Here is an 11,701-nt window from a genome sequence, read left to right on the forward strand (position 1 = left end):
GTGGGAAGCAGCATCAGCGGGGCGTGGCTTTGGCCGGACGCTGTCATTCAGCACCACAGACACCGCCGGATGATGCAGGTAGGCGGGACTTTCCGTTCTCCGTGTGTTATTATGTATAACACACGGAGAACACGTACGTGCCAAAAAAAGGCACACAGGGAACAAACCACCCCTTTAACACGTACGTGACAAAAACGTTATGTTTTGTCACGTAAGTGTGGCAGAGGCCATAGACTGTAAATGGAGCTTAAGGCCCAGTCACACACAACCGTGGGACTGTGTTAGGAGGTCGTTTGTAGGTGTCAAACACAGAGAAGCGTCCTGCCCAACAGGACATCACCTTTGAAGAAAATGGTCTGGACCATTCGGCAATGACTAGCGATCTCACAGCAGGGGCCTGATCGCTGGTAGGTGTCATACATAACGAGATCGCTGGCGAGATCATTGCTGAGTCACAGAAATGGTGACTCAGCAATGATCTCGTTGTGTGTGATGGGACCTTATTACTGCTACTCCTCCATTCTCCTGATCAGTAAGGTCCCTGTAATAGGTGATAAGAGTGTAATCACTGTGGTTCTTATCATGTTAATAAGGTATATATGTTGTTCATAGAACAGGGATATTTCCATACCTCCCAACCATCCCAAATTCAGTGGGACTGTCCTGACTTGATGGCTCCCTCCTCATTCATGCTGTTCACAGATCTTGTCCCAACTCCTCCCCCTCAGTGCAATGAATAAATTAACTCTAGTGCTCTGGCTCCTCCCCCTCAGTGCAGTGAATAAATTAACTCTAGAAGAGCAGTGTGTAAATTAAATTCGCACCACTCTGGTTTCTTGGGACAGAACTCAGCAGCTTGTAAGCTCTTTGTCGATAGACAGCAGCTCTACCATTGGGCCACTGCCTATATGAAGAGGCATAGGAGGATTTGGTAATCATGACCTCTGTATTGCAGGCAGAGAAGCCAGAAGCAATTTTTTCAGATATTTAGATAGATATATACTGCATCTCTTTATAGGTGAAGGAGAAAGTTAGATTTTGTTCCCAGAAAACTACTATAAAGAAATGAGAAAAAAATATCTTATATATAAAATATATTTTTATTTTTCACACCCTCTTGGAATCAAACCAACAACTTTCAAACACATAACAGCAGCCCCAACTATCCTAGCTGTTGAGCCACCAGCTTTGATGATGTCACAAGCAGGATTTTACATAGATGAACCTGCATTGCAGCCTCAGAAAATACAGGACATAGAGATCCATTGTACAGAGCAGCATCTCTGTGTCCTGTATTCTAGAGGGAAAGGAAGGAAAAGATTGTTTCTTCTAATAAAATTACTAAAAATAAGAAAAATAGAACAATGTAATTTTTAATGCGCTTTTTTTTAAAAAAAAATATATATATATAATAATAAACATCAGAAATCAGCAAATAACATGGACATATTTGCTGTCCCTGTAATTGTAATTGAATAGGATAACTGAAGTGAGCACTAATATATATATTATGAGTAATATGTAATGACCTGAATAACACAGTTATCAGATTATTTATGGGGATTGTTAAATGGCGAAAAAATGGCGCAATTGATTATTTTTCTCTATTAAAACCCATAAAAAATGTAATAAAAATGCATCACTGAGGTCGTGTTCACACATAGCGGAAATGCTGCATTTTTTTTATAGGTGTTTGCAGCATGCAACGCAATAACAATCTTCTCTGATTATTGCGTTTTTACTGTGTTTTTTTATGCATTTTCCCAGATATTTGATTCATGTTCGTTGCAGACATGAATCCGGATTTTTAATACATTTTAATACTACAGAAAAGCTTTGATTCTGCATTTAAAAATACAGCGGCATTTTATTTCTTCGCTTGCATTTTTGTCAGGCTCCACAAAGAATCCTACAGAGAAAAAAAACACCAAAATTGCACAGTTCAGCGGTGTCTTTGGACGCACCAGGGTCGGAGATTTCATGATATCACATCCACTCTGCTTGGACATTTAGTCCGTGTTCACATGTCCAAGTAAAGTGGATGTGATTTCATGAAAAGACGCCGCTGAACTCTGTGTTTTTTATGCTTTATTATTCTCTAGAGGCATGTATGTGGAGCTTAAAAAAAAAAAAAAATCGCAGTTATATTTTTAACTGCAGAATCAAAGCTTTTCTGTACTATTAAAAATGCAGATTCACATCTGCACCAAAAAACAAGAAATAATGGGAAAAGGCATAAGAAATGCAGCGAAGATGTAATCAAAGAGGATTGTTATTGTATAATATGATGCAGACAGCAGCAGAAAACAAAAAACACTGGATTTATGCAACGTGTGAACACGGCTTTACTGACAAAAAACATGTCATATAGTGACACTTTTATAAATATGAGAAAGTTCTGGCTTCTATGCATGAATGAACAGTCCTGTATGTTTGCTGAACATCCCTCACTGCCAAATGGGTGTGGTTTGGAGTGTGGCTAGGGGGCGTGGCTAAAATTTGCTGCGGCGCACTGCAGTCACTGCATCCTTCTGTTCTTCAAAAGTTGGGAAGTATATATTCCATCTACAGATATCTTAAGTCACCACTGTGAGTGGCAGGTATAGTGCACCTGTCCTATTCTATTGAACCTATCTGAAGACGAGATGTCACCGACGCACTTACCTCCTGATGCGGAAATGTGAGATATCCAATGTCAATAAGATTTACAAAAATGTCTGATTTTTAGGACATGCTGTAAAACAAACAAATAAACAAACACACCCTTGTCCTTTTTTCCTGCTAATCTCAAATGCAAAAAACCCAATGGCAGTTTTTCTTAGGACTAGTTTTACAAACATTTCCAAGAAGTGCTATTCACCAACATGTGTTTTGTACATGTATTTAATGCAAACCTCCATGATTAGATAAGTTATTTTCCAGGTTTTTGCCTTTGGTTTTCACCATGTGGTTTTCTTGGATTGTTATCCCACACCAAAATGTTAGGTCTGAACACAGCCTTATTTTATAGTTTATCTTAGAACTGAGTCTATGTCGAAGCTGTTCACAGCGATACGCGTGGGGTCCCCCACATCCCTCCCTATTGTGGGTACCTCCTTGTTTCTGTAGCGCCCTTCACTGGTTGGGAGCTTGATGTAGCTTTTCACTTGGGCACCTGATTGTGAGCCATCTTTGGGATCTCTGGACAAGGGTTTTTATGATTTTCCTTTCTTTTTTGCATGATTCATGCCTGGTTATTGTAATTACTGTATGACTTGCATGCCCTTGTTCTGTCATATATTGATAGCTGCTATCCCATTGGACTCACTACCAGTATAGCTCACAGGTGTGGTCCCTATGTTATAGACTTAATGGTTAAGAGTTATTACATTTATGGATTGATCCAGTATATGTTTTTCTAGGGATCAGATTTATACATTGTTGCATATGTACACAGGGCGGTACCCCATATTTCACATCTTGGAGATGTGGGGGTTCTCTATTTATATGTATTTTAAGTGATTTTAATTGTATGTCTTATGTGTCACCTTGATTGTTTCAATAAAATTCTATATCAATCTTTACTATTTTGAGGATCCCTGTGATATATATATATATATATATATATATAATTATTTTTGGGTCTGCGCGTCTCCTATGCATGAGCTTTTTTTTTCTCCCTGGTATGTCAGAAAGAGGACGGCACTCACCAAAATCCAGTAGATTCTTTATTAGAAAAGGTGCAGTAAAAGCGGCAGGAGTAGAGCTGTGAGCAGGCCCCCTCACGGACAACGGCCGTTCCGCGCATGAATACGCTTCCTCGGGTCCCTCGGGTCTGGATTTTGGTGAGTGCCGTCCTCTTTCTGACATGGACTCTATTATTGAACTCTAAAGTATTTTGGACGAGCACCTCTCAACCAGCTGGGTGGAGGATCCCTTCCCTGATCCTGCATTAGTGATTCACGCTTGCACAAGTGAGGAGGTTGGTGCGGCAGTTCTCTCTCTGTGGAATTATCTTAGAACTGATCTGAACCTATAGGGCACTTTACACACAGCGACATTGCTAGCGATGTCACTGGTGAAAGCACCCGCCCCCGTCGGTTGTGCTTCATGGGCAAATCGCTGCCCCCGGCGCACAACATCGCTAACACCCATCACACATACTTACCTGTGGCCGCAGGTACAATGTTGTTCCTCGTTCCTGCGGTGTCACACATAGCGATGTGTGCTGCCGCAGGAATGACGAACAACATCGTACCTACAGCAGCAACGATATTTGAGATTAGAACGACGTGTCAACGATCAACGATATGGTTAGTATTTTTGATCGTTAACGGTCATTCCTGCGTTTCACACGCAACGACGTCGCTAACGAGGCCGGATGTGCGTCACGAATTCTGTGACCCAACGACATCTCGTTAGCGATGTCGTTGCGTGTAAAGTGGCCTTACGTCTTGTCTGTCTTAGGATAACAGAACCAGCTTATTGCTGGATAAGGAGTATTATTTTTCGCTCTGTAAGCCATCTAAACATATAAATTTAATGATATTATATAACATCTTTTTACTAATCCTTCATGATCACTTTTTTATGTTATCAGAAACATGATAGTACGAATACAGCCTAAAGCCGCTTTCACACATCAGCATTTTGGTTAGTATTTGAAATCAGTGTTCAGACACCAAAAGTCTTGTTCAGATGGTTGAATTATGGTGTAAAGTCCTTATCCGTATATTTTTAGGTTCGCTCCTTTTTTCAAGTTTTGAGACCTGAACTATTAGCATCATAAACGTCACTGATGTTGCTAGTTTAGGTCGGTAGATTTGCAACATAGACTGTCTTTCCGGTATTATACAGCTGTTAAAATATACTTCCTTTTTAGCTGTCTGAATGGGGCCAAAGGATAATAGAAAGATATGCACTAACTCAATGTTTTGGATCCATTCCTGGCTTGGAGTACAAATATTGATGCAAAACATAGATCAAAACACCCTACTGTGAATAATTTCTTAAATGGGTATTCTCAAATTTGAAAACCTGATCACTGAGGGTTCGACCACTGGGACCCCTGCCAATCCTAAGAATTGGGGCTCTAAAGAGATGGAGGAGTGTTGGTCGATAATGCGCACTGCAGCTCCATTAAGGGGTGCTTTACACGCTGCGACATCTCTAGCGATCTCATTAGCAATGTGACACGCCAGATCGCAGATAAAATTTGCCGAGATCGCACATAGGTCATTTTTGTAGCGCCGGTCACATGTGTGATCTTGGCAAATCGTATGTGCGATCTGGCGTGTTACATCACTAATGAGATCGCTAGCGATGTTGCAGCGCGTAAAGTACCCTTAACTCTCAGGGCATTGCTGAAGACCATTAAGAATGAATGGAGTGGCAGTACATGATCGACTACCACTGCACATTGAAGAGCCATGGTTTTGGGGTTTTGGGGTTTAGGGGTAATCCCAGTGGTTGGATCCACAGCAGTCTGAGGGATAGGAGATAGCATTAAAACTTGAGAATACCCCCTTATCGTCCTTTTACATGAGCCAATATAGTCGGTGAGTGGGTGTTCAAAGGACCGATGATTTCTTATTATCAATCATTGTAAAATATACAGTGGTAACCCAAACAAGCAAAATGTTCAATATGAATAACATCTGATAACATATACTGTGTATAGGGACAGAAGAATCATGTTAGCTATTGTTCTGTCCCCATTATTGCAGCTTATCATTAGTCAACAAGTCAGGAAATGATCGCAGAACAGTACATTTTGGAATTACCCTAATGGGCCATTTATCTTAATATATTTACTATCCAAAATCTACATCTGTTACATATGGATTCTGATAAGTAAGCAGCATATCTTCCAATCCATACCACATTTCTAGAATCCACAGCAAAACCCCATATACTTACATCGTAGTGTATTTTATCGCAGACATTTGGTAAAAATTGCACCAGAATTTCACAAAGTTTGCAATAAACACAAAGTTTGTAAACAACACAAAATTTGTAAATGTATCTTAAAGACACAAAGTAGCTAAATAATTTAGTAGATTAACCTTAATATGAAGCTATGTTTACTACTATTTGCACCAGCTACACTAAATGACAGGTTTTGGAAATATATGTGTATTTATGAAGCCAATGAAGACGTGTTTTTAGCAAGGACTCGGATCATAACCTTTCTTTTATGTGATGCTGAACTCCAAGGTCAAGAGAAATATTGATTGGCTTACCTGACTTCTGGGCTAGGGTTTCCGATCAGTTTACATTCTAGCTTCACTCTGCTCCCCTCCGCCACTTCTTGACTTTTCAGTTTCTGGACAAATCGTGCAACTGAAGAAGGAGAGTAAGATTTAACAGCCGGACCATGAGTGCTCTCTACTTCTGTCTGCTTAGGTTCATCCTCTACTTTCTCAGTTTTATCCTGAGTATATATTGCAGTGGTCACATCTATTGATTTTTCTTCTTGCTTTTCTATTTCCCTTTCATTGACTGGGGGGTTAATGATAATTGTGTTATCCGTTTTTGGAGAGAGGTATCCACTATCCGGGGAAGAAGAATCTCCATTTGGTCGTTTATCTCTTGCTTTATTTGTCTCTCTAAATATTGCAGAGAGTTCTTCAATAAAGTTAGCAGCTTTTTGACACATGTCACTTTGAGGATTAACATCCTTGTTGAATGTTTTTGCTCTTGCTTTTGGAATTGGGAGCGTGTTGAAGCCTCCTTTGTGTTTTGAACCTTTTTGTGCTTGCAAAGCTCGAATTATACTTGGACTAGTGGTTAGAAATGGTGATATCATTCCACGAACGTTTGAGTGCTCTAGTTTGCTGGCTCTTCCAGATTTATTAAGTGTATTTTCTCTTCTTCTGATGCCTTCTGAATTACTTAATTTTAGTTCTTTAAAAGACCTATCAGGTTGCTTAACGTGAGAAGACAAAACATGTCCTCGGGGTGGATCCACACCATGAGGGCTTGAGAAGGCCTGACGTGCAATGTCAAGACTCTTGTTCATTTCCTCTTGACTTAGGAAGGCAGAGAGCTGTGGGAAGTTTCCATCAATGGTTTCTCCTTGCAAGTCTGATAAAGAGTCATAGTAAGAGTCATGGGAAGACGTTTCGGACATGCTTTCAGGCAAATATTCTGTTTTAGGATAGACATCTGTAATTAAAACCGGCAGAGCTTGATCCAGGGCCCTGTTTGCCATCCTCAAGAATGATTCTACCATAAACAAGAAACAAAGTGGTGTCAGAATACACGTCCAACGTAACAACTGCATGATGACTCTTCCAGTGTTTACGCCTCCTGTTACTAGATTGACAACAATACAAATGTGTCGGTATGGTGGCTCAGTGGTTAGTACTGTAACCTTTCAGTGCTGTGGTCCTGGGTTCATATCTCACCAAACACAGCAAAAAGTTTGCATGTTATGCCCGTGTTTGCATCAGTTTCCTCCTGGACTCCAAAGACTTACTGATAAGGAATTTAGATTGTGAGCCCAGTAGGGACATTGATGATGATATCTGCAAAATGCTGTGGAAATTAGTTGTGCTATATATGTGAGTAAAATAAATAGATTGTGGAATACTAAAATTAAGAATTGGAAAATGCTGTAATCTTTCCAATTCGCATTAACATATGACATACCTATGAATGGAGCTTCACTACTTGTGAATTAGGCATTACCATAGCCAATGCAAGCAGTATCTGACAATTTAGCGCTTACATGATCTAACCTACATCTAGAATACATGTACCTGTAAACTGAACATCTTATAACTAATGTGGTAATAAGGAAGATGCGTAACACAATGTCAAAATTAATATGTTACAAATTTACGTATATCTGTAATGTTATTTATGAAAATCATTGCAGTAATACATTTGGGAGGATGAAATCAGATGTCCACTTTATCAGAAATGTTCTTGTAGCACATCACATAATAAAGTCAATGTAATACATATTTCCTTACAGATATTTTGTAATATTTGGACATAACAGGTGGATAAAAGATAGTAAGACTTACCGTAAAGTCCTGGAAGAAGCCTCTAGACGAGCTTATTTACGGAAAGAGGTGTACTGCTATACATTAAGTATTGCTTTGTCCCCACAGCACTCATGAGGTGAATGTGGCCCGAACGTCGCATCTGTTCCCACAGGACCATGTCATTCTTTCTGTAGTCAACTATATTTGGTAACTGATCTCATGTTTCAGTGAATTGCTATCTGAAATTCCAAGAGAGAGGCTGTTGGGCCTTGCTGAAATACCTTCACTCCTCACTGACACTTGCCTCTCAGATATCAGAGGACTGCGTGTTTCGTGTTATTATCTAGACAAAGATTTTCAACGTTACCAGTCACTGCAAGCTCTTATGAGACTTTTCACAAAATTATAATCACCATTACATAATCTGTAGTCTAAAATCTGTACAGCGCTGTGGTATATTTTGGCTCTATACACAAAAGTAGGAAATAATAGGATTGAGAGACAAATTATTAATATACTAATGATAAGAAAATTGAAACAAAATTTGTAAAACATCTCAATTTATTCAGCATCATGTATGAGTGTCACATACAGAAATACATGCACTTACATCAATGAGGTTATTAATGGTTGTCTGATAAATACTCTGTCCCACTGAATACACTTGAGCATGTAAATCATCAAGATCAGCTACTGGCAGCTCCCTTACTAATTGCTGACTAATGATGCCCTTGATGTGTTCTATTGCAGACAAGTCTGGAGACACTGCAGACCATGATAGTGTGATGATGAGAACCCGGGTGTAATAAGACACCAATCCATTAGGTGTCGTCAGACACACTAGTAGAGTGGATCTGCGGGGTTTGTACACTAGTTGTCACTAGACACACCTAGTGAGGGGCATTCAAACAAGACAGGGGTTAGGAGATAACGTAAATGACAAAAGGAGGGAGCAGTGCTGGAGTCAGGGGACGAGCTGGGGTCAGTAAACAGAGAGGTCACGTAAGTACATGGGAGCGAGCAGAGCTGTAGTCAGGGGATGAGCTAGCTATGGTACACAGAGAGGTCACATAAGTACAAGGGAGCGAGCAGAGCCGGAGTCAGGGGACGAGCCGAGGTTAGGGAGTCAGTGAATAAAGTCAGTAGGTAAGGAGACGGGAGGGGAATGGCGGAACTAGGTAGCGGAACAAGATCAGGTCAGACAATTATGGGAACCAGAGATGTGCACTGCAAAACAGGAACTATCACTAGTGGCTTTCCGGGTGAAACAGTTCCTAGATAAAGTGGAAAATCACCCGGAACGAGGCTCCAAAGAACAGACCCCTCCCATTCCACACAGTACTTGACCTGGAACTGGGGAAAAATATGAAGCCCAGCATAGGCTCCGCAGGAGAGCAGAGCACTGCTGAGCAGACACAGGACAAGTAGCCCTTTTAGGTTATTCAAGATTCTCACAGTAGCACAAGCAACACGTGGCCTGGATTTGTTATATTGAAAAATGGCTCCTGGGACACTTTGAAGAAAGGGCTACACTACTGGGACATCTGGAAAATCATTGGTCAGCAAATGGGAAGGACTTGCCAGAAGCGGATCTTGATGATTTGTGTGACCAAGTGTATTCAGGGTGGCAGAACAGTCCTCAGATAATCGTTAGAAACTTCATTGAGAGCATGCCAAGGAGTGTAAGTGCGTGTATTTCTGCACATGGTGATCATAATCAATACTAAATAACCAAAGATGCATTGAATATGTAAGAATTTGCATATTTTTAAAAAGGTTGTCAGGTCTAAAATGACAAGTCTGCAGTCACTCTATGTGACTGCAGACTTGTGAGTCCTCACGTTGCACGCACTTTATACTGTGAGAATTCTCTGGTGTCAGAGGCAGGAACAGCTGTCATGTGACCGCAATTATGCAGTATGCATACTTCCAATTAGAATCTGACTAGATGCATACGGTCTCACTCAATGCATGTATATTGCGTAATGCCATGCCCATCTAGTCAGATTCTGGCTAGCAGTAGGCAGATCGTATACTTCTGGTCATGTAACCACTGGTCCCAGCTCTGACACCGAAGAATCCTCACAGCACACAGTGTGATCGATATGAGTATTTACAAGTCTGCAGTTATATAAAGTGACACATAGAATGATGGCGGACTTGTCATTTTAGACCAAACAATCCATTTAATCTGTCAATTGATCCTGAGGTTTCTATAATTCCTTAAGATTTCCTTCTTGGTGTTACAGTTTCAATGTTGAGGAGTACATATAAGCAATGGGAAAGACTTTATATAAGCAAAAGTCTGTGTAATGTTTTTGGAGCTCTTAAATCTTGACAGCTGGTGTTTTTCATTAGTGAGTACTTCATTATTCTGCATATACAGTATATACAGTGAGAATAGTTACAGCTCCCATCATGATGCTTCCTAGATTTTCTTGCATTGCACGCGTCCGTTTTTCACGCTTGTGTGAGCGTGCCCTTATGTGAAGTATTTTAGAGTGGGGCTTAATTACATTTTCCATGAATAGAAAAAAATAAAAAACTAAAGGGAAAATAATCTAATATATAAAGCTGAGTGTATGTATGTGTATGTATGTATGTCTGCTAAAGGAATTCGCACTGTCGCATTTACAAATCACAAAATTTTGCACAGACACCCTATGTGACTCAGGGAACGTCGTAGACTATGTTTTGACAGGAAAATTTAACCCAGCGCTTTACAGTTACTCTCCAAAACACCTGTCTCCATTAAAGTCAATGGAGATAGGAGCTACAGCTTATTAATAGGAGTTGTGAGTGGTTGCTATAGGAACAAAATAAATTGTTAGTATAGGAAGCTTATGTGTGAGGTAATAAGATGTCTTGGGGAGATGGATAGAGAGACAGAAAGAGACAGACAGACATAAGCATAGACAGATTGACAGACAGGGAAAGAGACAGAGAGAGAGATAGTCTAAGAGACAGACAGAGGCAGGCAGATAGGGAAAGAGATAGACAGAGGGGGGAAAGAGACAGAGGGGGGAAAGAGACAGAGGGGGGAAAGAGACAGAGGGGGGAAAGAGACAGAGGGGGGAAAGAGACAGAGGGGGAAAGAGACAGAGGGGGAAAGAGACAGAGGGGGAAAAGAGACAGAGGGGGAAAAGAGACAGAGGGGGAAAAGAGACAGATAGACACAGAGATAGAGAGACAGACAGAGAGACTGATACAGAGACAGAGAGATAGATGCAAACAGACAGACAGACAGGGAAAGAGACACACAGAGACAGACACACACAGACAGACAGGCAGACTGGGAGAGAGACAAAGAGACAGTTATTACCCCGGGCAACGCCTGGGTACTACAGCTAGTTATAAGTAAATTCATAAATACCTGTAATTAGCAATTACATTCATTTTGTTTAGCGAGGCAATCACTATAGAAAATGGCCATTAACTACATTCACTACATCCATGTGACATGTCCTAGGGATGTCACTTTTTTATCTTGGACACCACACTGACATATAGAGTTATATTGAGCCATAAACATCAGTTTTAAAATCGAGTTTGGGTATGTGCACACACTGCAGACATGGTGTAGAAAATTTCTGCACCAAATCTACACTTTGTGGCAAAAAAGACACCAAACACTTCATGTGGTTTTTGACGCATTTTTGCAGCGTTTTTTGGGGGTGAATTTCTTTTGCTTGCAACAAGGAAAATACTGTTTATAAAGCTAGGTTAAT

The 11,701-nt window shown here is 40.4% G+C and overlaps 1 protein-coding gene across 1 annotated transcript in view; it reads right to left on the reverse strand.

The window, feature by feature from the left end:
* Positions 1–8,117, reverse strand: part of PALLD (palladin, cytoskeletal associated protein) — a 551,568-nt gene extending 543,451 nt beyond the window's left edge. The window contains exons 1-2 of the mRNA XM_075347256.1: positions 8,013–8,117; positions 6,222–7,206 (exon numbers count right to left, since the gene is read on the reverse strand). Coding sequence (XP_075203371.1) covers positions 6,222–7,192 — 971 coding nt within the window. The 5' untranslated portion in view covers positions 7,193–7,206; positions 8,013–8,117. The remainder of the gene's footprint in view (positions 1–6,221; positions 7,207–8,012) is intronic.
* Between the last annotated feature and the right edge of the window lie 3,584 nt (positions 8,118–11,701).

The sequence above is a fragment of the Anomaloglossus baeobatrachus genome, chromosome 1, assembly GCF_048569485.1.
Source record: "Anomaloglossus baeobatrachus isolate aAnoBae1 chromosome 1, aAnoBae1.hap1, whole genome shotgun sequence".
In the NCBI taxonomy this organism is placed as follows: Eukaryota; Metazoa; Chordata; class Amphibia; order Anura; family Aromobatidae; genus Anomaloglossus; species Anomaloglossus baeobatrachus.